Raw genomic sequence first — 26874 nt, forward strand, 5'->3', positions numbered from 1 at the left:
GGGTACCCTATCCATCTTGCCAGAGGTAGAAGCCAGGGATAGGATGCCCTAAATGTAACCTGGGCTAGTAAATTATTTAGTTTCACAGTGAAATGGGTAGTATACAATACTGATTCGCAAACTCAGCAATAGTTATCAAATACTTACTTACCCCCAATTTTTTTTTTTTTTATCTTCCAGGACAACCTTTAAATATGAACAAGCATGAAGATTTTTGAATATAATGATTTCATTTACTCTATTGAGGTGTTGGTTTCTTTAATTAATTTGATTTGGTTTTTTATGTAATTGTCTTTATTTGTTTGTTTGCTTTTGATGTACTTTTATTACATATGAAATATTTTTAAATGATTTTTTCGAAGAAACAAAAACAAGTCCAAATGTACTTTTGTTAACGAGTCTTGTTCTTTATTTACACTAGCAAAGCTTTACTATCAAACCATAAATACGAGATGTCTCCAAACCAGTGGCAAAATTAATCCCATGTACATGTACATGTACTACTCCAATAAAAAGAATTTAAAAAAAAAGAATTCATAATTTGTTGTCTTTACTGTGGTTGTGTTATATTAACTTTCTTTCAGGATTTTCTTCTACTGAGGCAGTAAGAATTCATAAGTCATCATTGTGTTGGGGTCAATGCCCTTTGATGTTTTAAATGTAAAGGAAAACAAATCCAGTCAAGATGCCCAGAACGTTGATGAAAAATAATAACACTCTTATCGTCCTACTTTTCCGAGTCGTTGATCAGTTTTTGGATTGGCCGTGATAGATTGTACACCTACAATGGTTTCGTTTATTTTAGTTTGCAATTCTCGTAGATCTTGGATATGCAACAATCGTAGAACTTTGGCTGCTTCCAACAACGCAGGGTCTGAAAGACAATGAAATAAAACTTTGCAACCTATTTAGAACAAGACAAATTTTTTTTGATAATTGACAAATGTCCTGAAATGTTGAATTCCTTCTTACTTCAAGTAAGAGCTTTACACAAGAGCTGATGTCTACTGTCAAATATGCCCGAAATAGTCACCCGATTAAAAGAATTGTGTGGTTTTGCCACTAGGAGCACTGTTCAAGAACAACTTTTGGACACTGTCATGACAGAACATCCACAAAATAAATTTTGTATTTTTGGTTTGAGTGCATACAGTTTGGTTTGCGCTTATTATAATATCCATGGTTAAGGTCTTACCTCTAATTTCAAAGCCAGCATCAATATTTTTTAACTGTAGTTGAATTCCCTGTGATAAAAAAACAAAGAAAGACACATCTTTTAAACTTAGCAAATCAGTAACTTCAGTATAAGGCACGTTAGCATACCCTGCACAAATATGGATAAATCGCCATCATTGATATTTGTAGAGTAGGTTAAGATCCTCCTCGGTATTGGAATTTAGAAAAGTCCTTGGCCTAGGTAGCCTTTTGCATGTTAAATTTATCGCAGGAACTTATCTCTCTGGATTTTGTGTATGTACCACTTCCTTTACTTTAACAATTGAATATGTATACTGAATTACATGGGAAGGATACTAAGTACCTTGTGAATTCACATTCTTTAGTAACTTAGATGTTAAATGTCATAAAATGCATTGGTTTCATTCACTTTCACTTATTAGAACAGAGTTGGTTTTTGATCCAAACTTAGGTGGAAGTGACATACAACACTTGCTAGACAACTTCCTGTCAACAGCTTCTATTTCTATTAGTTACTGTAACAACAGTATCGGCATAAATTTAACATTGACTCTGTACTCACTGTATCCTTGTGTCCTGCTTTACTCAAAGCATCTTTTGACAGCCTTTCTTTGATAATAATTGTGATAGCTTTTAACAGGACTAGTGGATCTTCATGCCTTGGCATATTCAACTGTGTTGCTATGGATACCATTCCCGATTTAAATTCAGGACTACTTACTACCAAAGAAAATGACATCAAGAATATACAAAATTAACACTGATACACTTCTCACTGCAATAATCCATTTTTATTCATAGGACCATTCAATTTCATTGACTCTTTTAGTGCCACAATTGGTATGGCACAATATAGAAATTATGAACTGACGGACAAATTTCACTGAAAAGCAAAGTCCCTTTGTAATATGAAAGTTTGCCTCTGGTCACTTTCAAATGATTAAAAGAATTTAGGGATCCACCATCACATTTCCAAATGAAATCGTGAATATTTTGAGTTAGCACAGTATTTGGCAGCCATATTGGACTCTAAATTGGTATCATTTTGATGACTTCTATTTCAAGCATTTGAATGGCGACCCTGATTTTTTTCTTGACATTGAAGGGGAACACCACTCCAGGAAAGAGACGTATAAGCGATGATTCTCTTCAGAGTAAAACATCACTCTCATGAATATTCATTGCTCAACCACTGATAAAACGATGCTCAAATCACAGTTATATCTAAATCATGACAATTATGGTTGGATTTTGCCTAACTAAAGTAGCGTATGACATCAATTCCTTTGTTACGTTCACTGAAGTGTGAGTAAGACAACGTGACCACTACAAAACGGAATTCTTACCATCAATATGATGGAATGGGTCATCACTAGCAGCCTTAGCTTTCCCATCTGGCCCTCTCTCAATGGGCTTTGCCGTTTTAAATTTTTCAACTGAAAATAATGAATAAAGAAGAACAATGCAATCTGATGTTGAGGGTGGTTAGTTGCTTGAATGTCCGTTACAATGGTTATTCAGCAAAAAATTTCGGAGAAAATAAAGGTTAGAAGATACAATTTTTTTCAACTGACAATAACGAACAAAGTCAGACAGTTATTTTAGCAATCTGATGTTCAGGGTGGTTAGTTGCTTGAATGTCCTTTGTGTTACATGATTACTGAACAAAAATTCGGTAATGATATAGGTTTCAAGATCAAATTCACCAACTAACTGCTCAAACCATCAGATTTTAATTTATCTATAAATGTCCACATGTAACTGTCACATGCAAGAATATCTACAACCACTCTCACAATGGCTATCAAAACTTGGCACTGAGGTAACTGAGAAGTATTGAAAACAAAAAATTCTGACTAAGAAGGGTTCTAGATTGAGTTTGCAATCATTTATAGCACTGAAATTTTACAATTAATGTAAAAAATGACGTGGAACTTTTGAGTATTTGAGGAAGTATAACTGACTGCCACCAGTCAGAGAAATGTGTGACAAATAATATCTTACCATCTTCTCCATACACCAATCGAATTGCATGTCCTAGTAGCCAATCAAACGTAGCTGTTCTCTCTGCTGCCTCAATAGGACAGTGTAAATCTTTCAAGTACTGCAACAAATCATCTAACTTGTTGTCAATAAATGTAAATGAAAGCTGACAAAATATTCAAAGAATATGGGTATATATCTTTTTATTGGTTTAAACAGTTACAGTAAATTTCACTGTGAAATGAAAATCTGACAATTACAAGTTTTACCATGAGCAAGTTTAAAGTATTGGGTTTATTTCAATCAATCAATCAATCCATCAATTAATTAATTAAATTTCTATAGCACCGATTTCCAGAGCAATGTTCTGTTCAGTAGTACTGAAAGGCTAAAGCACATATTTGATATGTAACCATGTACATGGTTTAGTCTCCGACATAAATAATGAGATTTCATTTCATTTTTTTTACTCTTTTATCATAGTTAACATTCTACTCAATGAAATACCAATAACTGTAGTCAAGGTGTGTACAACTTCTCTAATGAATACAGATAAAATTCCATCACAAAAGGTAACAAATACCTGTTTTAGTGCTTCTGGCCAGCCACTACTTGATATGTTTCTAAGTGCCTCTCTTTCTTCAATCTTATACAGTCTTATCTTTTGGTCTTCTAGCCAGACAACTACGTTCCTCCACTGTTTTTCATCTGTTAGGGTGAACAGAATCCATGATGAGTAAGATGCCTTACATAAGATTTCTTGCACATACCATGGAGGTAGTATCACAGCCTACCACCACACACACACACAGGCTAGTGAGTTTGGATGAAACAGCAAAGAGCATTTTCAACATTGATAGATAGCAAAGACTACAGATTAGCTGTGGCCAACATGTATGTGTAGCTTAGGTGTTTTTAAAAAAAAATATATATATTTTTTGTTCTTTTTTTTGCTCCGATGCTTAAACGCTAAACTAACGAGTGCAAATCCCAGCACGCCAGCACGGTAACGGTCGTCACGTCGGTAACGAGCTACAAAGCAACAACCCCAAAATAAAAGAAAACTAGCGTTACAATTTTGCAGCTATCAGCTATGGAAATCTATCATTTTCTATATTGACGGAACACACGTTCTTGCTGTAGCACATGACAAAATATACCATGGTGCTCTGCAAACCAGTAGTTTGGGCGTAAGCTTAATTTTAACCGCACACAATATTTATCATGGGGAACTTGTATTATTGCAGACAGCTCAGCTGAAAACTAGCAGACGTCAGCAAATTATTCAACATTCTTCTTCTTAACGAGCACGCATATATGAAAGGCAAATTGTGTAAAACAGTAAAATAAAACTCAAGTACGTTCAATGAGCTTACCCGATAAATCGCATCCATTTGGATCGTTATAAGCTAACGCAGCAAGTTTTCTCTTGAACATCTCTCTCAGTTTTCGATTGGGTGTCCAATATGGCGGCCTACAGTACAACACGCGAATACCCACAATGCTTCACGCATAAGTTTACATCCAGTTTACATCGCAGTGTATCACCCCCTCTGTGTTTGTCTGGGTATAATGAAATTGGCCATGTTTGTGAGAAATGGGCATTCCTTTTGTTTTTAAATTAGATAAAACAAACTTCCAAACACAGACTTGGTCTATCTTGTTTCGCATTATTTTTTCAAGTAACATGTGCGAGGTGACTCGGGTGACCCAATTTTATTTTCTTGATTTTATCTGAGAATGGCTAGGAATTTTCTAAAAACAGATCCTAGAGTTTAATAGCAAAAGTTTAAAGAATTTATTTTCGAGATTCATACTGTATCAAAGTGGCCATACATGGATGACAAATTGGTATTTATGTTGGATTTTTTATTTTTTTTTATTTTGATGTGATACAACACAATACCAACTCCTTCTTTGTAACTAAATAATTGCAAAAAAATTTAAAATGTGTGAAATATTTATATTGACTTACAAACACAGACTTGGTCAATCCTTTTTCACATCGTTTTTTCAAGGAGTAAAACATAGTAGAATTGTTTTAAGAATTACAAAATCCCAAATAAGCCCCCCATTTACCATCCACATGGCCACTTTAAGAGGAAGCACAGATTTATGTGTGTGTGTGTGTGGTGGGGGGGGGGGACAAACTATTTATTATGAATATATCATATTAGCTGCAATTATAAAACATGTAACGATCAAATGTATGATTTTATTCCATTCTTAAAAATACTTGTCTGCAGAGTAAAAGTATAAATAGTATAAACATTAAAAACTGCCATACTTTAAATATTAGTTCAATAAATAACATACAATGTATACTATAAAATTTTGTTACGTCATGTGAGACTTAGTATTACCACACAGGTAGTATAATATAAAATTCCAGGAAAGAACTTGTATATATTGTATGTACCAGGATATCACATTTTAAAATGGAAAAGGTGTCATAGTGATAAAATATTGATGGCAAACTTACAGTCACCAACACTAAATTACATCTAAATGTAAAAATTATGCTCTTCTCTTTCTTATCAAAGCTGCCAAAATGTTCAAATAATTAAAAATCTCCATTTTTTTTTTTTTTTAGCAGTTTCACTTTCAAACCTTACAATACCATTCACACACAATTTTTTTAAAGCATAAGTTGTGGCTTTAAGATTTGACAAAAGTGATGGAAATCTAATTAACATTATAAATTCAAGTGTCAGCCACTACAACAAGCATGCAATAGAGTTGCATTGTCTAGTCTTTCAGTTAGTTGATAACATTAATTTAGGAAAAATGATGGCTTGTTCTTTCAAGTACATAATGCTCAGGTTTCATATCTGTACAGTAAACATGGATATTTTCAACTAAGACTTATTTTCACTTACTTTGCTGGAAAACAAAAACATGAGAATAGGTAGTGACTAAAATGACACTTTGTACATAAACAGTGTACCAGGCTTAGTAATTTGTAGAAATGAATCTGTGAGAACTAGTTGAAGGCTATGAAATCACAGCATTTTATAGTGGTGAAAATATCTAAGTTCACAGTATCTGCAAAATCTAGAAATATTGATCAGTGATCAGTGACATTGATCAGTGATTCAGTAAATTCTGACATTTTCACATTCCCTATTCTCTCTTTTCTACTATGTGGTAACTTGCATAAAATATCATCTACTTTTAAGGAATAGTTAGTAATCACTTAACATCACTGAATCATAGCTGTCTTCATCCATTGCAGTCACTTGGAAACCTTCCTCTTTACTGTACATCATTAATTTGTCATCAGTCTCCAGTCTGATCCCGTACAGAGCTGAATTTACAGCAATATCATAGTTCACATCACTTACTGCAATTATACCGCCTTCTTCTACTGCTGCCATACCAACAATCCATTGAAACAAATTCTTCCAAGAACAGCTTGGCAATGAGCAGCACATGAAATTGCCATTGGAGGTTGGATTTTTGATCTGCAATCAAAGAACATACTTGGTGTTAACACTAAAATTGAATATACGTATCAAAAACAGTTAAAAACATCAAAGAAAAACCCATGCAATTTATACAAATTTTATTTGTCAACTGCTAGTCCTTATTAAGGCTGGATCAGAATTTATGATTGGGGGGGGGGAGGAGCTGGGGGAAAATTATTTTGGTCAAAATTGTTTTTGCAAGCCCCTTCACGCTCTCAAACAATTTCATGCCCCCCCCCCCCCCAATGAACCAAAGAATGTTAGTAGTTCCCCCCCCCCCCTCCCTCCTCGGCCACACATATTTTAATGCATAATTATACAGTAACCCCCTTCTCCACTTAAGAAGTGGAAATCAACATCAGCGTCCATACATAACAATGAGAGATTTCTTTACAACTGTATTATGGGCTTTGCAAAAGAGGTCTCACATTGGCTGTATTACCTATATACTTGGAGATACTTAGCTAGCAGGGTTTTCTCTTTCAGTCTTGATTGTGGGCAGTAACAGTATCCCCCGTGATAGCTAGTGGGGAGGATGTGGGAGCCCCTCCCACAGTAAGCATGTAGGAGGCCATTTAATGGCATAAAATTTCAAACCATACACAATATCGAATTCCATAGACTACTTGAAAATTGTCTTCAATACCCCAATTTTACTTGAGTCAATACATTTTTATGCAACTGTATGGCTATATTACCTACACTTTAACTTTTATTATTATTAAATGTATGGTAGGTAAATGAAGTGTACAATTTTGCAAAGTACAAGGTAAACGACTGCTCATGAGGTACAAATGTTCAAAAAAGTCTTGAGAGAGAGAGAGAGAGATAGAGATTAGAAAGAGAGATACAGACAGAGGAAGGCATAACCAAATGCATTCGCATTGCTGTCACCAACTCATCACTGAATCTAGGTTTTAGAAGGTATTGTGGCAAAGCCGTGAGACATATTTTAATTTACTTAGCTTACTAAACAACCTGCTCCTGAGGTTTAATTAGAGCAAAATAATTTGCCCCCCCCCCTTTCAGACCATCAGAATTTCCACAGCCCCCCCCCCCTTAACCCACAATTTTTTATGCCCCCCCCCCCCCCCCCCATTTCTCCTCAGGAAAATTTCTGCCATAAATTCTTTCTAAAGTAGAGGGACAGATACAGGGATATTTTTGCAACAAGGTGCATGCCCTGGGAGGTATTCCATCATAAATCAATTTTGAGTCTGAGACAGTGTTGTATTTTGTTAGCAAGGTTCCAATTTACATCAGTTGTAATATGTTTTCGTAGCCACATGAAATATTGTGAGGTTGGGGACCTTTGAGTACAGATAAATATGACCCCCCCCCCCCCCCCAAAAAAAAAAAAAAAAAAAAAAAATTGAAGCGAGAAGGTCGTCTTGACAAGTGAGGCATTTTTTTTACTTAAAACAAAGCTATTTTTTGTGTTGTCATGGTTGCTTGGGGAATGGATTTGAATTCTTAAATCATATCTTGGATTACACTGACCGAAAAGTCAACCGCGATTAAACTGTTCCCATGTCATGTAGCAAGGTAACGTTAATGAATAGAGGTGTTTGTTTAAAACCTTACCGGCAGTAATGACCTCTGATTTGAACTTGAACTTGAAGCTCAATTTCCATATTATATCATTAATATCATGCATATATTTTACAGTAAAGGCGACATATACCTTTATATTCTTAGTTCTATCACTACATGATGGGGGCAGATATGATAGCGAATGGTACTCCGAAATCGGAGGAGATTTAGGCTGACTTCTGTCGATACTTGAAATCTTGCCAACTGACGTTTCTGCTTCCGACGATTCTGGCTTGGGAGCAATTTGTATTGGTTTACGGGACTTCAAATTCGCAACACTTTGCTGCATTTTCTGTTCATTTAGCGACGACATTTTCATCGAGGATAACTCTGCTTCTTCTTGTGCCATTTTCTTCATTCTTGATCGCTTATTTTGAAACCAGATATTCACAAAATGCGTTGACATTCCGATTTCTTTTGCCAATGTATCTTTCTTTTCTCTGTTTGGCCACTGTTCCTGTTTATACAAATTTTCCAGTTTCAAGAGCTGGTCAGCAGCAATTATTGTTCGTCGTCGTCTCTTCATTTTCGTCTGTGTGATAGCTTACTGTATTCCGTCTCGGTAACGCCGGTACCTTACTATTTTGAAAAGATATTCTGACTAAATTTCTGTCGTCTGCTTCCACACGACGCCAGCCATTTATAGAAATGGTGACACAAATTGGCCTGTCAATCATGACGTCATAACGGATTGAAAGTAGCTTGCGCGTGCGCGTATGTATGCCTGGCAAAACTTTTTGGCAAGAGGCAGGCGCACAAATAATTTATATATTGCCTACGATATATTACTATACTTGTACATGACGCAAGCTTCAGGCAACTTTTCCTATGTTTATTAATACAGTGGTTTCTCGTATTTCGGAGTTTATATACCCCACTCCATGTAAAGAAATACATGTAGCCTATTTGAGTCCCGGCCCGGATTTGAGTCATCTCGTTGTCACAGTCTAGCCATGAACAGATAGCTTTTTATATCTCAGACTACTAAGGGCAAAGAAACAAATTATTGGTTCCGGTTACCCGACTCCACCTAGTTTTTCACATCGACCCTAATTTTTTTTTCGTATTCGAGAAAAAAATAATAAAATCGCGAAAATTCCCGCAAGAAATATATAAGCTTAGTGGATGCGGAAACTGACATCAACTTAAAAAGACAATATAAAACTGTCCTTCCAATTCGTAATGGCTGTACATCTGATGAGAAGAAACCAATAACACAGAAACCATATGGGAAACAACGGAAATCACAACCACCTGAACTAGACACTGACATATAAAAAAAAATGAAGTAAAAACATCTACTTATCCCACCTATTCTAAAATTGCCAGCGTAATCGGAACCACACGAGTCTCGTAACTGTCAAGTTTGTATAAACAGACAAGGCTACTCGACTAATTAGTGGGTAGGCGGTGAGATTACCATTCATCATTTAATCACATTAGTGCGTTACTGGTCACATGTAAACACTCATATCTCAACAACACGACAGTGTGAGACAATTTTTTTTCTTTTTGTCACAGAACAACTTCTCCTTGTTCAACTTCTCGCGCGACATCTCATCCGCCGAGCTCATTCGTTCTTGTAAAAACATGCACAGACAAAGAATGTATATGAACCAAGAAACCAGGAAAACCTACCCCTCCCCCTTCCCCACATGATGTCACAAGCCGTTGCGTCCAAAAGGATGATCAAACATGGTTCCTCTGGGAAAGAGGCGTACATGTATGTAAACGCAATAAACTTGAAACTACCTGCAATTTTACAAAATGTGACCATAATTTCAAAGATTGTCGTGTCTATTACTGTACAAACGCCAGATGTGGCTATTAAATTCGTTCAGTCCATCATGCTTCGCTATTAAAAATTTCCGTATTTTAGTAAATGCATGTGTAGGCTATATGAAAAATACGGACGGGAATCGGTGTTAGGATTCGATCCGTTGTCAGATAGAATGGGCACGGTGGAATAATAGATCCAGGGATAGGCCAAGTTTTGCCTAAAAATAAGATATTTGTCAATGCTACCTACGAGTATAGCGTTCTGTATCTACCAATACACACACACACACACACACACACACACACACACACACACACACACATACACACACACACACACACACACACAAAATTGATATTGAACACTGCAATAGCCTATACGGAATTTATCTCATGAATAATTCATTAAACTTAAGATCACAATTTACACATTTTTAAAAAAAATCCATTACACCATGATCACAAAAAAAAATGTTCAATACATATATATATTTTAAAATCACCCACCAAATATTTGCCAAAAATAAATTACTCAAAATTCAGGATCTATTAAAAACATATACACTGCATTGAGACAACACACAGGCTGGTGCCATACATACACCAGTACCGACTTTTGTGTTTTAACAGCTGCTACAGGAATGGTGTTAATAATACTGGCATGTAGTATATATGTAGCTAACTAGTGAACTATTTAGTAGTATACAATCCCATCAAATACACAACATGTTAATTTACTCATGAAATAGTTGATTAAATAAGTTCCCCTATTATATGTAATATGTATATATATATATATATATATATATATAAAAGCAATTAGCCTAGATTCTATTCGATGCTTGCCGCTATTATCCACAACTCTCAAGATGTGGATTGTTGACCATAGTCCAATTCAATGACAAGCATATAGGCTATACACCATACGTATGGAGTATCAGGCTCCCATTATACCTCCATGCATGTATATACGTTTTGTTATTGTAATAGTGTACATTCTTGTGTTACCTGTTTACTTATATAAGCTATTATTCTTTGGAGCTTTATAAGACAGTAATCATTTGGACACACTTTTAAAGTTTAACACAACGTGTGTGTACATGATTCGTTATGTACACACTCAAGGTAGCCCCTCTCAAAACAGAACCACACGTGTTCTCTCATGTCGTTCTGGTCCAAATCAAATTAGTCACGGTGACGTAGAATGGAAACCCCTCTCTCACCCGAAGCTAGGGGTAATACTGATGACAATTCTCATCACAGCTTTTTAAAGATACTAGCATCGATGTTATATTTGTAACGATTTGTAACGATTAAAAAAAAATCGGCATCAACAGCTTAATTTGTTATATGTCCAATGTCAAGTAGCGTTTTAATGGGCATGGAATTGGCAGCGAGTCAATTGCCCAGGGTAGTCGCCCCAAACCGATCGATTCTCGTATCCTACAGCGACAAAGGTGAAACAGTGTCATGGGTGATATAAACAAACTTTCAATGTCGTGAATGTACTCATCAGTGAATTTATTCGATTTTAAAATCCGAAACTGTTCTCTAATTCCTTCATCGATATGGACAATGGATCTTAATAACAGGTCAGCGCATTCGTACATTCTTTCTCTGTCCGGTGCCCACTGTGTCCTCGATTCGAACAAACAGTATTCGAGGGGAGTTTTGCCTCTCACATCTTTTACTGTAGGAGTGGCTCCATACATGAGCAATGTTTTAACACATTCAGTGTGTCCCAGTTCGCATGCCAGGTGAATAGCACTTTTAAGATACCCATAGGATCGACATCCTTTGCAATTGATGAAAAATGCCGTGTTGAGTCTCACACTCGGTGGTTTGACGCTCTTCTTTCGAAACGGTATTGGCGTTGACGTTGTGTCCAGACTTGTTCGTTTCTCACCTTGGATATGACCTTGATCTAGCTTCGGACGATAACAGGTTGTTGAGTACAGCAGAATTTTATCTAATATCTTTGGTCTGTTCCATTTCACAGTTAGTAAAATATGTGGACAACATCTACCCTCCATATCCAGCGCTTGGCTAAGTTGATATCTTAACAGATATTCGACGTAATAGATATTATCGAGTTCAATAGCCATTGCCATGGCTTCAGCTGGCGTCGACAATTTGGAATTTTCTCCCGGGTCTTCCCAATCATATGAAACATGTCTTCGTAATTTCTCGATGTGTTGTGTGGGTTTGTGTTCTCTGATAGCATTAACCAGTTGGTAATAATTCGACATCTTCGGTGGGAGCCGTTTACAGTTTCACACAGAGGTCAACAACAGATCGGTTATAATTAAATTGCTCGGCTGTATTGTGACCGTACTAATAGCTTATGAATATTCATTATCCATACAACTGTACTGTTGTGATGACGTAATGAAAAAAAGGAAAGTACACCACTAAGGCTTAAAAAAATAATTGTGTGGTTCCGATTACATTCAATTTTAGAATAAGTAGGGTAGGTAGATTTTTTATATTTTATTTTTTTCTTATGTGAGTGTCTGTCTAGTTCAGGTAGTTATGTTTTCCGTTGCTTTCCATATGGTATCTGTGTTATTGGTGAAAGACTTCATGATTTTGGCGATTTTGTTATTTTTTCTCACCCCCCCCCCCCAAAAAAAAGTTTAGGGTCGGCACGAAAAACTAGGTGGGGTCGGCTAACCGGAACCAAACAACTTTTTTTTATTAGGCCTAATCTTCATTCTCCGATCGATAGAAAAATGATACCCTTTCCTTCGCATTTGCCAACAGTTTTTTGTTAATTAAAATACATACACATGTTATCTTAAAACAGTCTCAATACAAAAGGTCAACAAACCATTGATTTAAAAAAAAAATAAGACTGAGAACCAGAGAGAAAAATGAGATAACATTTAAATCACATGACCACGTATTACTGCTCAGATTGTTGTTTTTCTAAAGAAAATATCACACGAATCCTGCTACTACAAATGTATCAATATACACTCTATATACTGTATAGTGTTCTTTCCATCAAGATAGAAGAAATGTATAAATAACACTGAACCCATTGGCATGGCAACGAATTTTTCACCACAGTAGGTCAACAAATTGACACACAAATTTTAAAAACAAACCACTTCGCATGAATTGTCATAATAACACATGTAATTGTCATAATAACACATTTTAAATTTCACCTCCCCTGACTGTGGCGAAAATGTCCAGAAACTGCTCGAAAACGTATCTGTCAAAAAAAACAACCCACATGGTATCGACGGTATCTCACCTAATTAAAATTACTGGAAGAAGCTGTGGTAATACCATACGAGTGGAAAACTGCAAAAGTTTGTCCTATTTACAAAGAGGGGTCAGCTTTAGACACCTCTAACTACAGATCTATATCATTGTTATCGATTTGTCTGAATACTTTAAAAAAAATTATCCTTGAACACTTGTTCAGTCATTTAATTAAAAGTGATTTAATTAAAAGTCGTTTAATTAAAAGTCATTTTAATCTCCCCAGTGTCTACCAATCAGGTTTCAGTCCATCTCACTCCACTGTAACAGCTCTCATCGATGTCACAGCGTATATGTTAGATAATGCTGACTATGGGTCTATACACAGGTGTTGTCTGTAGAGATTAAAAGGACGTTTGACACAGACAAGCTTTCCAATATCGAATAACGCGAAAACGAACACCTATTTAAAAAAGTATTTTTTTTTATAATAACAGGAACCAATGTGTATCGATATAAATGAAGTGACCTTAGATTTTCAGCAAATTGAATACGGAGTCCCAGGGTTCTCCCAAGCTTGAGAGTAGTCCCGGTCGCTAATTAATATTCATGCTAATTTGCATAATTAATATTCAAATACATGGTGTATGATCAAAGTTGCTAACGAAAAAGTTAAAACCAACTTTTCTTTCTCTACAGATTAATAACTCTAATCTCAATCTTTGCACATCGATTTTTTCAATCACAGTTTTTGATTAGTTTTCTCAGAAAAGCTAAAGTTGTTTCAATCAAACTAAATATCCAAAGACGACTGCAGTTTCAAAACTCTAAAAACATTCAGTGTAAGTTTGTTAGCTCTATTATATAAAGCCAGGAATGACCTGACCTATCATGTATAGTTCAAACATTGGCATGATCACCACCCCTCGGGGATCTGCATATTGGATTGGTGATCTGAGATACTTTATATATTCAACTTGAGTAAATTTGAATGACTAGCGCCACCAGGCGTTGGAACTTGGCAGTAAGATTGTTTGTCACTCAGATCGACTTTATATCACTAACAACAGCCAATCGAGGCAAAACCTTCGATTTCGCCAAAAATTCATCCGAAAATCAATTTTTGACTCAAGATTTATAACATATCAAGTATAAATTTTTGTTGAAATTTGTGTAATAATAATTCTGTAATTGATATCATTTTGAAAATAAGTTATCTGATTTTACTTATTCGTTCGGAACATATATGCCAAATTTTGTTTTAATATATGCCATCACGATTAGCCTAATATGGTCAAAATTTACCAACGGGATCATCACGTGGCAAAATTGCACACAATGTTAATGTAGGGTAAATTATCAGTGTAACTTATGGCATGGTAAGTTAAGATGAAAGATGCTTTCATTTAGATAAGGGATGTAGCAAGAGAGGAAGAACTGACAAGGTATTTTATTCAACCAATAAAGAGAGTGAATATTCAGCCGGAAAAGGAGTCGACCTAAGTTATTCTTAATTCAGGCAATTGAACAGAAAGAAAGAGAAAATTAAGAGTTGGTCCGCTCAAAAAATGAAAAAAAAGAAAAATTCCAGAAAAGAGCATTCGTGGTCAAATCATTATGATCATTGCTTCCTGTTTCCCATACGACATACCAAACCGACTGTAAAGCATGAAAACTCTAACTCCAAAATGAAAATGTTTTTCGATAGCTAGAGTGTTGTGACTCATTCGCATAAATGTGTGCGATATACAAAACAGATTTTGAAGTGAGCCCTCAACGCCCAAAAAGGTACGCGGATGTCGAGACTCTATCCTTTGCCCGGATGTAATTAAACACAACAAAACAAAAAAAACACAGCTTTACTGAGAAATCTGACGTCAGCTGGTTTATGTTTCACTCTTCAAAGTGAAAGTTCGCCGAAGGCTACGATATAATGAGTCAGAATACGAAGAAATACGGGCTCTGAATATTTAATGTCCGCAGTGTGTTGTTTAGGCGTGTCTAGATTACAGATAATTACCTGAAAAAAAAGCTTCGTAGAAAGAAAGCATCAGCTGTCTTACGTGGAAGCTAAACTGAAAATGATAAACATACAGCAAACACTTAAGTTCGTGTTAGGACAACATGAACCGAAAGTTTCATGATGACAATGCTATTTTTTTCAATCTTTTTAACCCGCAATTCATCAGAACTGAAGGCATCTTGACTGAGTCCGTTCCCTGATAAGTTGAAAAAACCATGAAACATATCACTATATGCAGCAGCAGTCTTCCCTGAATCAGTTTAACCTCACAGACTGGATACAGCCGTTGACTAAACTAAACCAAACTAAATTTATCTGTTTTATTCTCTATATGATTGTTCATTTATTGTTTACAGTTACGTATATGGATTGGTTGGTGTTGAACAAGAATTAACACAATTTTATATTGTTGTATACATGTGTGTGTGTGGGGTTACACCAAGGAATGTACATTCAAAAGCAAAAACATAAATATTACATTAATTTCGTGACCATTTCATAAAAAGAGCCAAGATTAATGTTTCCTGACACAGTACTGGAGAGCCACAAGAACCTCATATTCTAAAGATCAATGACAGGGATAGTAGGGGCTGCGAGCACGTATTCTCACGGTATATATTTGAAGGTTGGTCCACCATGGATTCCCTTACTGGCCACTGGTCTCACATCAACCCGTCTCTGCCCTGGTGACGGTTTACAGTTAGCAAATTTTGAAGTGAGCCCTCAACGGTCACTGGAAAATTTTGGCACAGCAGCAGTTGCATCATATGCGCATCACGCAAGATATGGCGAGACTATACTGTAGTTATGTGCAATTTTTTATCAAACAGCTTTACTGGGAAATCCGAAGTCAGAGAGCATTCATTTCATTCTTCAAAATGAAAGTTCACCGAAGGATACAGTGTCAGCAACTCGAATACTGAGAAATAGAACATCAGATTGCTCAGCCTGCTCTTTGCACACGTTTCGATTATTAATGAATCTAGGTACTACTACTAGGTTGCACGTGATGCATTGTTCAATGGTTTCGTAGAAAGACAACTTCATCAGGAAAGGAATAATCTCTTTTAAATGGAAAGCAGACATAGCAATATCATGACAGATTGTTACATCATGTAAATTAAATAGGCGGTACGCCTCAATGTCCTTGGAAGAAAATATGTGTTATTGGGACAAGATGAACTGAAAATTTAATTTGAAAAATGACATCATGCAGTCGCATTTAATACTTAGAATCCCAAAATGAAAACAGACAGTTTGTAGACATTTTACCGACAAGTAATCCAATATGCACTTTCAGGACCATCTTTCGGGTAATGCAAAGACAAAAGATGGAATGTCGAATCTTACCTTGCACCAGATAATTGGGTTCTACTACTACTACTACTACTACTATTAAGAAACAAAATGCCATTTTGGGTTGAGATGTAAATAAATGTTTATGATTTCATGAAGAAAGTTGTAAAACGTGATGCGACGATGTCGTAGCGTTAAGTTTGTCAAAAGCTAAACGTAAAGAAGAAAACCTGTATGGCTATATTTTTTATATCGATGTGACAAATAAGCCCAATGGGCTGTGTGATGTATTAACTTTTTATTGGTAATTTGTAAATGTATATTCACATGTCATGACCACTGTAATAATCAACTCGTACTAAATACTACATGTTGAACTTCAGACTAGTAACTATATATACAGCAGTTTCTCGTCCAAATGCATTTGGCATTATCTGTCGTTAGAAAAATTAATGCATGTGTACTTTTTTTCTTTTTCTTTTTTGAATCAGTGCCCCCCCATCTAGTTTAGTCCCCACGACAGAAATGCAAATACCCACTACCCGTAATAACGACGACACAGCACGATTACACTTAGAGACATTCACAACCATAGGCTACCAGACTTTATTTGAATTGCACACACAGCGTGAACAAAACATTTCCGTTAAAATATTATTTTGAACGGCTTGCATTCTTTGAACAGTTTCCAGTTCATACTCAGTGAATGAATACAGAATGACGTCACAACGCATGATTTTACGAAAACATAAATAACTAAGATTTATTCTCGTAGGAAATGGAAAAACCCCATATCCATTGTTTATGATCTAACAGAGTCATAACAATTTAGAACTATCTACACAAGCTGTAGTATGATAACATTTGAGAAATTTCAAAATGAAAGGAAGGACAAGAAAACATCCCTGTTAACCTATATCTAAATGATGTCATTTATTTATATTAAGCCACCTTTGATTAGATTTATCATAGTACGGGTCAAGAATACAAAAATACAATAATCGGAACCTGATTTTAGCGAAACATAACAAGGTCCCCTTCTGTAGGGCGTTATGTCCCATTCTGTACGAAGTGCGCCCTCAACATGATTATAGCTACAGTGCAGTTTATATATGCATACGTGAACCTGTGAACTCGTGTCAGCTGATATATAAGGTGGTGTTCAGATTTTGTGAAATGAAAGCAGTTTCATTTATCGTAGCGATACAGCGGACACAGCATCACGGTGAAGCAGAACTCACGCCAAGATGTCGAGTTCCGATATTGTTCAAACCATCCTTTTTACCTCCGAATCAGTCGGAGAGGGACATCCAGGTAGGCATAATTACGTCTTTTAAAAATAACACTGTCACAATGATTCATTTACATTTTCATTTACATTTTACAGAGACATGTCATTGCACTTGGAAATTTGCGAATAGATAGTGTTTTTCAAAAGAAAAAAAATGTTTCTTTTAATGAAGCTAGTATGTTATATTATCCAAAGTCTGACTAATAAATTAAGCTAACTAAAGTCTTATGCTACTGATTTACACTTTCTGTTTGATCGTTCACAATTTCGCCGGCGACGTCTTCACTTAGGAGGAACTCACTATAACGTTAGCATTATCATATCAACATATATTAGCATATCAACAGTGGGGATGGATTTTTGAAAAGAAAATACTAGTATATAAATATAATCCCACAAGCTATAACCAAATACTTTTTTAGCAACAAAAAATAAAACGGACACAAAATACATTTATAAGTTTATTTTTCGGGGAACACAAAGATGTCGTGCCTCTGGCAAGGATTTATGAGTGAGTGTGAAATCAGTACTAGTGAAATACCTTGGAAGTCACTTTAAGCAATAACAAATTAGAAAACAAGAATGACATACTTCTCATAGTGTGTTTTTTTTTTCATCTCATGTGATGGGATTTTGAAATTATTTTTTTTTGCACGTTAATAAACTTAAGTTAATTCAAATCACAACGGCAAATTTAGCAAAAGAATGAAAGACATTCATTCAATGATTATGAACATGAATTTCAATTCATTGAATATTCGAAAAGAAAATTAAAACGAAAGTGAAAGTAAGAGACCTCTTCTATCTGACAACTAATTCTCTACTTGCCCTGATGCGTTTGGAGCCTGTGTCGCCACCTATGGTCAGGAATACGTTGTAAATGGCCGCGTACGTGTAATGTCAAAATGAGTTACAATACCTCGAGTACTTAAAAAACGTAAATAAACATATTTCAACCAAGACTTCCCACTTTCGTGAAAATTTAAAATGTGAGTTTGAATAGCCAAACGTCGGGTTTTGTTTTATACACTGTGTCTGTATTTAATACATCTTTTCTTAAAAATTCAAGTGGTTGAAGTTGGAGGCGAAAGAATACCTAAAAGAGAAACAGAAATAGTTTCCTACTTTGACTATACATGTACATCTATATTGAAGTTGAAAAGAACGTGATCATCTACCTTGGTCGATTGTGTTAAAAGTGATTTCTTTTGTTAGCGTTCATGCTTAAATAAAGAGATCAAATTCCTCATGGTTGTCATCAATTTTAAAGTCAACTTATAGTATATTTACTTTTTAAACAGCAATTTGCTCATGGAACCATATAGCTGGCCTGTGAAGACATGAAAGTAAATATACTAACAAAATTCACAAAAGTATGGTGTTCTTCAAAATATAGTTGAGAGATTTCAATAGCTAGTGTTTCAAAACGTTAAAGTGATTGTATGTATTCGTTTCAGATAAAATGTGTGACCAGGTGAGCGATGCTATTCTAGATGCACACTTGGAACAGGACCCAAATGCTAAAGTTGCATGTGGTAAGATAATTTTTGCTCTCAGTTTTCCTGTTAAAAATATAGATGCGTTCAAATATACATGGTATATGATGTTGTGTCAAGTCGATACTGTAGGCGTCAGCAAAGGGGAGAGAGAGAGAGAGAGAGAGAGAGAGAGAGAGAGAGAGAGAGAGAGAGAGAGAGAGAGAGAGAGAGAGAGAGAGAGAGTGTGTGTGTGTGTGTGTGTGTGTGTGTGACTCGTGCGCGCGCGTGCGTGCGTGCGTGCGTGCGTGTGTGTGTGTGTGTGTGTGTGTGTGTGTGTGTGTGTGTGTGTGTGTGTTGTATTGGACTGGTTTTATGTATTTAAATTATTTTCTGTTTAGAATCCTGCACCAAAACTGGCATGATTTTAGTTTGTGGTGAAATAACATCAAAAGCAGTCGTAGACTATCAGAAGGTTGTACGTAGTACAGTGAAGAGAATCGGCTATGACGATGCCCGAAAAGGTGAGTCGCGATACGTTCAGGGGGTTGGCAGTGGGGCGGGTTACGCAGGCAGTTATACGAAGAAAGTAAGTGTAAAATGCGAATGTCATAATCCAGTCTCCTTTCACAATTACGCCTCAAAAGAAAAATTAAAAAAATGAACGCGAAAATAGCGTCATGTTTACCTTTTACAAAGTTATTATGGTCGTTTGTACGTCGCGCTACACAATGTCATCGTAGCCCTACGTATACATACTTACTAACGCGTTAGAATGAAGGGGTGGATTTCAAATCAGGGCTTATTTTTTATTAAGTTTCAAAGTTTATGAAAAAAGAAAAAATATCCCTAAGTTGGCCACACGTATCCATCGTCAAATTACAACCTTTGGATATATTTGAATTAAATCACTCGAATTTGACTATTTTTTGTTATTCGATGTAAATCATCGTAATTGTCATAGTTTTGAAGTATGCATGGAAATAAATAAAAATATAAAAACCTTGTGTATGATTTTACGGTACTAATTTAACTATTTGTGTTATTTACTAATATCCGATGTTGTTCCTTTCTTCAGGTTTTGATTATGACACTTGTAACGTCCTCGTGGCCATTGAACAACAAGCCCCAGAAATCGCTCAGGGGGTACATATCGACAGGAAGGAGGAAGACATTGGTGCTGGAGACCAAGGGCTTATGTTTGGATACGCAACAGACGAAACCGAAGAATGCATGCCATTGACGTTGCTTCTTGCCCATGCCCTGAATCGTAAACTAGCAGAAAACAGACGTAATGGTACGATGCCCTATTTACGTCCCGACTGTAAAACTCAGGTAAGTAGCTTTTGAAAGAGGGTAGTTCAAAAAGTCAACGTGAAAGAGGATACCACCCCAACATACTAACACACCATAGAGTAAATCAATTTGATATAATAATATCTGACAGTACATATAAGAATATAACATCCCGTGAATACTAAAACGTAGTGCAACATAACTTGATAATGAAACCCCAATCAGTTCACGTATGGACAGCGTGTTCTTCATCAGGGTGAATCGTCCTACTTATTGTTAACAGGCTGCTGGGGGTGGGGGGGTGGGGATGGGGGCGGTCAGTTGAGTACAACAATATAAAAGAAAGAAAACAATTTCAATTCATGACCATACTTTTAACAGTTTGCATGCCTTAGGAATAACAATAATTAAAGTCAGAGAAGGAATCTATAAACCATTTGTTTCATAAATGATCACACATTTCGACGATAAATTATATTTTGTCCAGATACGTGTTTGCTTAAAGTGTCGCCTTACCATCATTGACGTTATAATTTTTTTCCGGTCCAGCCGCCATTTTTTTTGTTATTTAGACTCCCAAGAAAATATATGGTTGGTACGGTCATGGGAGTCATTAGAATATGTAAATGGATGGCTGGCCTTACGCCAGGCACTTACTTTCATGCGTGTTCGAGTATATCATGACTATGACGAATCATCCACATTTGGAGTTCACGTGGAGACAGCGTGTTCCAATGATTGTGATTGGTAGACCTGTCTTCAAGGACCCTTTTGTCAACAATTTCCTGCTTGCCTATAAAGAATTGTTCAGAATATTGTTTTTTCACAATTCTTTCTTCTTATTTTCATATACTTTCTGAACTCATCACATATTACAATATACAATATTACATTATGATATCCCATACGACCAGGACGATTTCTGTTAAAAGAATTTGACATTAAATCGCCCGCTTTATTTTTTTCATTATTCGCTCGGACAACGGTAAATTCATGCTGCCTTCTGGCCAAAAGTGAAAGTACTAAAATCGAGAAATATAATTCAGCAGAACACACCATGATTACAAATTCCTGCTTTCCTAGAAAGAGTTGATTTTTCCTAGAAAATTTTGTATCTCACAATTTTTTCTTCTTGTTTTCTCATAATTTCTGAAAATTTGAATTCATCACGTTACAATATATTTATACAATTATATCATTATATATTTAAATTGCCCGCTTTATTTTTGCATTCGATCGGTAAATATTTGTAAATTTATGCTGCTTCTAACCAAAAATGAAAGTGCTAAATAGAGAATTATAATTCAGCAGAACACACCATAATTACAAATGATGACGTCGTTTGACATTCAAATATTTTACATATCACATCACATCACATCATAGTCACTTTATTGTTACAGTAGTCAAAGGCCATAGTCCTAAAATACAATTTCAAGCTTACATAACCTAATAAATTATGTTACAGTTCCATTAAATTATTGACCTGATTTTTAATGAGTGATAAATAAAGGCTGCAAGTCTCTATTTCATTTGTTTGATCAGATGATAACAGTTGAGTAAACTTTTCAAAAGATGGCGGCTGATAGAAGTATTGCGGGGTGTATTTTGATCTAAGGTTTACAAAAAAATTCACATTTCAATGGTATTCGTCCTCGATTTCATTTGAATCACAAAGTTCACAAAAACGTTCAGTTCTATCAATACCTTGTCTTCTTCCTGTCTCAATATACAAACATTTAGACGAACATCTAAAACGTGCTGGCATTGTCCTATGACTAGCAATTCTTACAGTACTTTGTCAAGTATATTTTCAGGTTGAAGTAAGGACCTAAGATTTCTATATGTATATAATTTATCTAGCATTGAAATGTCAGTACGCCATACACTTAATAAACATGATTTAAATCTAATAACACAAGTATCGACAAATGGTTTATAACTTATCCCAAAGGCAACGAAATCGTGTATTATGCAATTCGTTCAGCATGGTGCATATTCAAATTTTTCAGGCAGTTCGCGTTTTTAAAAAAAATATTCTCCCTTTTCTTTTTTACTTTCTTAGTCGAAATCTCAATAATATAAATTTTCACAAAACTCAAGGGTTTCAAGGTTTACCATGCCATTTTGTGTTTAAATAAACTCAAAGGAAATTAAGACAGAGCAAACCTTTGATATAACATTTTCCATGTTTAATTTGTCGGCATAGGAGGAGTCTTCGATGGCGGACTTACATGTACGGGTAGGGGGAAGCAAAGTTGGGGAAAATTGAACATTCCCCGTGAAACTGAGTGTATATGTTACGGTATTGGCCAAAATAACTTAAATGTGCAATTGTTATGGTTCTATTTGACTACGTTGTACAGTGAAGATCATATTATTCTGAACTGTAGTTTTTGATTCAGTAATAGTCGTGTTAAATGTATCCCAATAACAGCATCATCCACCCCCAACACCACCACCCCCACCCCCACCCCCCTCACCACCACCACCACCACCACCACCACATAAATAAATTTATCACTTTACTTTTCTGTACATCACCTAGGTAACTGCAGAATACAAAATTGTGAATGGGGTTTGTTTCCCCCAACGTGTTCACACTGTTGTAATTTCAACTCAGCATGATGAAAATGTCACAAAGGAACGATTACATGAGGAACTTAAAGAAAAGATCATAAAAGAAGTCATCCCCAAAAAATACATTGATGATAATATAAAGTACCATCTCAACCCATCAGGCAGTTTTATCATTGGGGGACCAAAGGTGAGCTTTCCTTTTTTCCTGTTATATCTATTAATCAGCTTTTGTCAAACAAAAATCATTGAACTTTAAATTACCAGTATATTTGTTTCTCCTGATGAACTGTTTCAAACTCGCAAATACTGTGGAAAAAATCATCGAATACTTTAAATGTGTGATCCTTCTGATCAATTCTAAGCTCATCTTCAGTTTCAAGTCTTCTCTACACTCTTCTCTGTTCTCAAAATCGCTTTCTTTCACTAAGCTGTTTTCAAAGCTGTTCTCTTGAAGCCCTTTTTCTGTTCTCCAAGTTGTTCTCTGCTCTCTAAACTGTTCTGTATTATGCATCCTGCCGACACCCTTCCTTACTTTAATAACTAAGGGTACTAAGTTACCTAACTTTGTATTTCCACTCGAAGACACTTTCTTGCATAGTGTTTCACAAAAATTAAAGTATGTGTTCATCTAAATTCTATTTTGATTATCCCAAATAATCATCTTGTAAGACTACGTACGACACTATAGATATCGCCGGAATATTTATTTCTCGTTATTTTGGGTAAACTTGACAGGGAGATGCTGGTGTGACTGGGAGAAAGATAATCGTAGATACCTATGGTGGCTGGGGAGCCCACGGAGGCGGTGCATTCTCCGGCAAAGACTACACCAAAGTGGATAGATCTGCTTGCTATGCAGCACGATGGGTTGCCAAGTCTCTTGTCAAGGCTGGCTTAGCCAAACGGGTTTTGATACAGGTATTTATTTTACGTTTTCTTTTAACGAGTTTCTATCACATGGTGACTTCATAACAAACGGCGAACGACTTCCATCAACACAAATGTTGTCAGATGTCCATTGCAAGCAATAGTCGCCATAGTTATAATTCTCACAAAGTCTTCGCTACTACACCATAGCCGATAAAATACCCTCGAAAGAAGATGGGAAGAGTTGTTAATGACAGTATAATTAATCTAATCAATAACTTGACCTGCACGGTTATGATATACAACGGTCAGACTCAGTGAAACTCTGCAAATAATTGCCGCAAGTTTTATATTACAAAATGAAGTGATATTCTGATCAAGTTATCAAGCCTGTTTGCTAGTACACACAGAAGTTCAATACAAACGGTATTTCCGATTGAGTACCTTTCACTTCCTCACCATTTATATTCCAGCTTTCGTATGCTATTGGTATAGCTAAACCACTGTCCATCTCTGTATTCCACTATGGTACGTCTGATCGCTCCGAACAAGAACTCCTGGAGATAGTGAAGAATAACTTTGATTTGAGACCCGGTATCATAGTCAGGTATGCGATACTTTACATTGAGATATCATTTATTTATAATGTTCACTAAACAAATCAAGTATTATTTTATACTTCATTCTGTTATTAAATGGACTACAGCGATCTGGTGTTTGCGGCCAACAACTTCGCCATGCAACAGTCAGAGATGAGAGGTGAGGTGGGATGAATCAGGACACTGTAACATCTTAGTGATTGTTGACATGAACTTGATGACTAAACATTACCCTACGTAGTGATGATCGAAGTCCTGTTCACTTTAAGTTATAATATTTCATTTTCACTAATTTGAACTGTTAAGATGCTTTGCTCAACTCTATACCCGGATCTACACATACGATGTGTTGCTACAATATTGTAAAAGAGGGTGTTGCTGGAGACTCGTACCATGGTAAAACTGACGACATGTAAAGTGCATACTGCTCGAGATTTCCGAATTTTAATATCAAAAAAGTAAAAAAAACTATGGCAACATATACATGTAGATGTAGAAGCTGTACGCTAAATGGTCATTCTGACATAACCATTGTTCATTTACATTCTCATTACAGAGACCTGAATCTGAAAAGACCCATCTACCAAAATACCAGTGTCTATGGTCATTTTGGACGTCCAGAATTCACCTGGGAACAACCTAAGGAGCTTGTATTCTAAATCCACTAATCTGTTTGGAATACGACTTTTCACAACCTTTCCAGCCAAAAAGAAAGTCACGTCGCTTTTGTTGTTGTTGTGATATGGTTTATGAAGATCCTATATTTTGTGTAATCGTGTATACCTAATCGGACAATGCTTCATAATTATTAACAGTATAAACACTTACAGAGAGATCTTTCAATGTGTGGTGCTACGACTTATTGCTGCAATATCGTTACCTTCATTCACAACATGTTGTGTATAATAGCAATTGCCAATTTGTGTTGAATTGACGAGGGACATGAAGTTGAACTTTTAACGGTCGTGTATTTAGACGAGTCCATCTTGTTTATTTTTTTTTCATTTAAATTTCAATGTTCTATTTTGATTGGTGGTTACTTTAAAAAAACACAACAACAACAGCAGCAACAACAACAACAACAACAACAACAACAACAACAACAACAACAACAACAACAGTGGTTTCTTTGATTTGATTTTAACAATCTTAATCCTGAACATTCGAATCATATTTACATCATTATGTCTAGGATTTAAGAAGTAGAAATAAAAATAGAGTTGCAAATTCAAAGAAAACAGTGATCTGGAAATTAAATTCCAGTCATTTATAATACGTTGGTGAATTTGCTTTAACAAAAAAAAATATGCGCTCTTCATATATTCATGAGTATATATGGATAACATTTTATTTGATTGGTTTATCTAAGACTTATTGACATGTTCAATTTTGTGTAGTAGTTGTAATAGGGTTCATGAGTAGATACGTCTTACCAGTAGAGTACGAATTATGTGATGACATAAATACATTATCTATAACGAATTATAAGCATAATTATGAATATGACATAAAGTAATATGCTATTGTCGATGTCATCTGAATCATTTGATAATGGATAAGCTTAATAAAGGCATCTCCATTTTTTAAAAAAAATTCTCATCAAAATATTTTCGTTGTGTAAATGTTCCTTTCAGCGACTTTTACTTTTTACTTTTACACACAGTGCATGTCAATAATATATGTGGAAGCAAATAAACACTAACGTCCATATAAGGAAATTTGTGTCTCTGTATTTTTTTTTTGTAAGGAAAGGATATTATGGTGTTCAATACAACGACCTTAGAGAATAGGGTAGGTAGGTCGGGATTTTAATTCATTTTGTATCTTTTTAATTTTTATTTTTTAAATTATTGCTTCGACCCAAAAACAAGCAAAATGTTGGTCAGAATACCACTTCTGTGATAGTTTGATGAAATTTGTACAGATATTACTGGGGAATAAAACCAGACTTGCACATGGATGTTTTAAATGTTTAAAACAATGTTTAGGGTCGGCGGCTTAAACTTGGGTTGGTCGGGTAATCGGAAACACACATTTTTGTTGTAATTTTGCCTTTTGGAAAATTTCATCGTGCAATTAAATTTCATATGCTATTCAAAATTAGTATATCAAATTAAAATCATTTACATATCTATAACTAAGATCAGTCAAATCAACGTTTGATGGCCAGTTCATAGATTTATATCACAAATGAACTTGGCAGCCACTCTTCACA

General features: G+C 35.6%; 3 protein-coding genes across 3 annotated transcripts; 1 reads left to right on the plus strand and 2 right to left on the minus strand.

Moving 5' to 3' along the window:
* Positions 1-404: 404 nt before the first annotated feature.
* LOC144453442 (RNA transcription, translation and transport factor protein-like) lies at positions 405-4656 on the minus strand. The gene is made up of 7 exons (XM_078144737.1): positions 4557-4656; positions 3764-3888; positions 3202-3301; positions 2544-2633; positions 1760-1917; positions 1196-1244; positions 405-874 (listed from the first exon to the last, which is right to left on the minus strand). Exons 1-7 carry the CDS (start codon positions 4615-4617, stop codon positions 720-722), a joined length of 738 nt encoding a protein of 245 aa, XP_078000863.1. The 5' UTR covers positions 4618-4656; the 3' UTR covers positions 405-719.
* A 6709-nt stretch (positions 4657-11365) lies between these two features.
* Positions 11366-12268, minus strand: LOC144444557 (ankyrin repeat domain-containing protein 9-like). Its single transcript, XM_078134012.1, has one exon. The coding sequence runs from the start codon at positions 12266-12268 to the stop codon at positions 11366-11368; it is 903 nt and encodes a 300-aa protein (XP_077990138.1).
* A 5440-nt stretch (positions 12269-17708) lies between these two features.
* Positions 17709-25737, plus strand: LOC144448819 (S-adenosylmethionine synthase-like). Its single transcript, XM_078139127.1, has 8 exons — positions 17709-17865; positions 19300-19377; positions 19719-19841; positions 20396-20652; positions 23162-23380; positions 23929-24111; positions 24534-24667; positions 25216-25737. The coding sequence occupies exons 1-8, from the start codon at positions 17799-17801 to the stop codon at positions 25316-25318; spliced, it is 1164 nt and encodes a 387-aa protein (XP_077995253.1). The 5' UTR covers positions 17709-17798; the 3' UTR covers positions 25319-25737.
* The last annotated feature ends 1137 nt before the right edge of the window (positions 25738-26874 follow it).

Source organism: Glandiceps talaboti, chromosome 2 (genome assembly GCF_964340395.1).
Source record: "Glandiceps talaboti chromosome 2, keGlaTala1.1, whole genome shotgun sequence".
Taxonomy (NCBI): Eukaryota; Metazoa; Hemichordata; class Enteropneusta; family Spengelidae; genus Glandiceps; species Glandiceps talaboti.

Excerpts from the sequence above, each read along its gene's own strand:
- LOC144444557 (XM_078134012.1), bottom strand. The coding sequence starts at position 12,268 with ATGTCGAATTATTACCAACTGGTTAATGCTATCAGAGAACACAAACCC.
- LOC144453442 (XM_078144737.1), bottom strand. The coding sequence starts at position 4,617 with ATGTTCAAGAGAAAACTTGCTGCGTTAGCTTATAACGATCCAAATGGA. Across the intron at positions 2,634-3,201 it reads ATTGGTGTATGGAGAAGATG|TTGAAAAATTTAAAACGGCA; the intron begins GTAAGATATTAT and ends CATTATTTTCAG. Across the intron at positions 1,918-2,543 it reads CCCATTCCATCATATTGATG|TAAGTAGTCCTGAATTTAAA; the intron begins GTAAGAATTCCG and ends TTTCTTTGGTAG.
- LOC144448819 (XM_078139127.1), top strand. The coding sequence starts at position 17,799 with ATGTCGAGTTCCGATATTGTTCAAACCATCCTTTTTACCTCCGAATCA. Across the intron at positions 19,378-19,718 it reads AAATGCTAAAGTTGCATGTG|AATCCTGCACCAAAACTGGC; the intron begins GTAAGATAATTT and ends TTTTCTGTTTAG. Across the intron at positions 23,381-23,928 it reads TTATCATTGGGGGACCAAAG|GGAGATGCTGGTGTGACTGG; the intron begins GTGAGCTTTCCT and ends TAAACTTGACAG.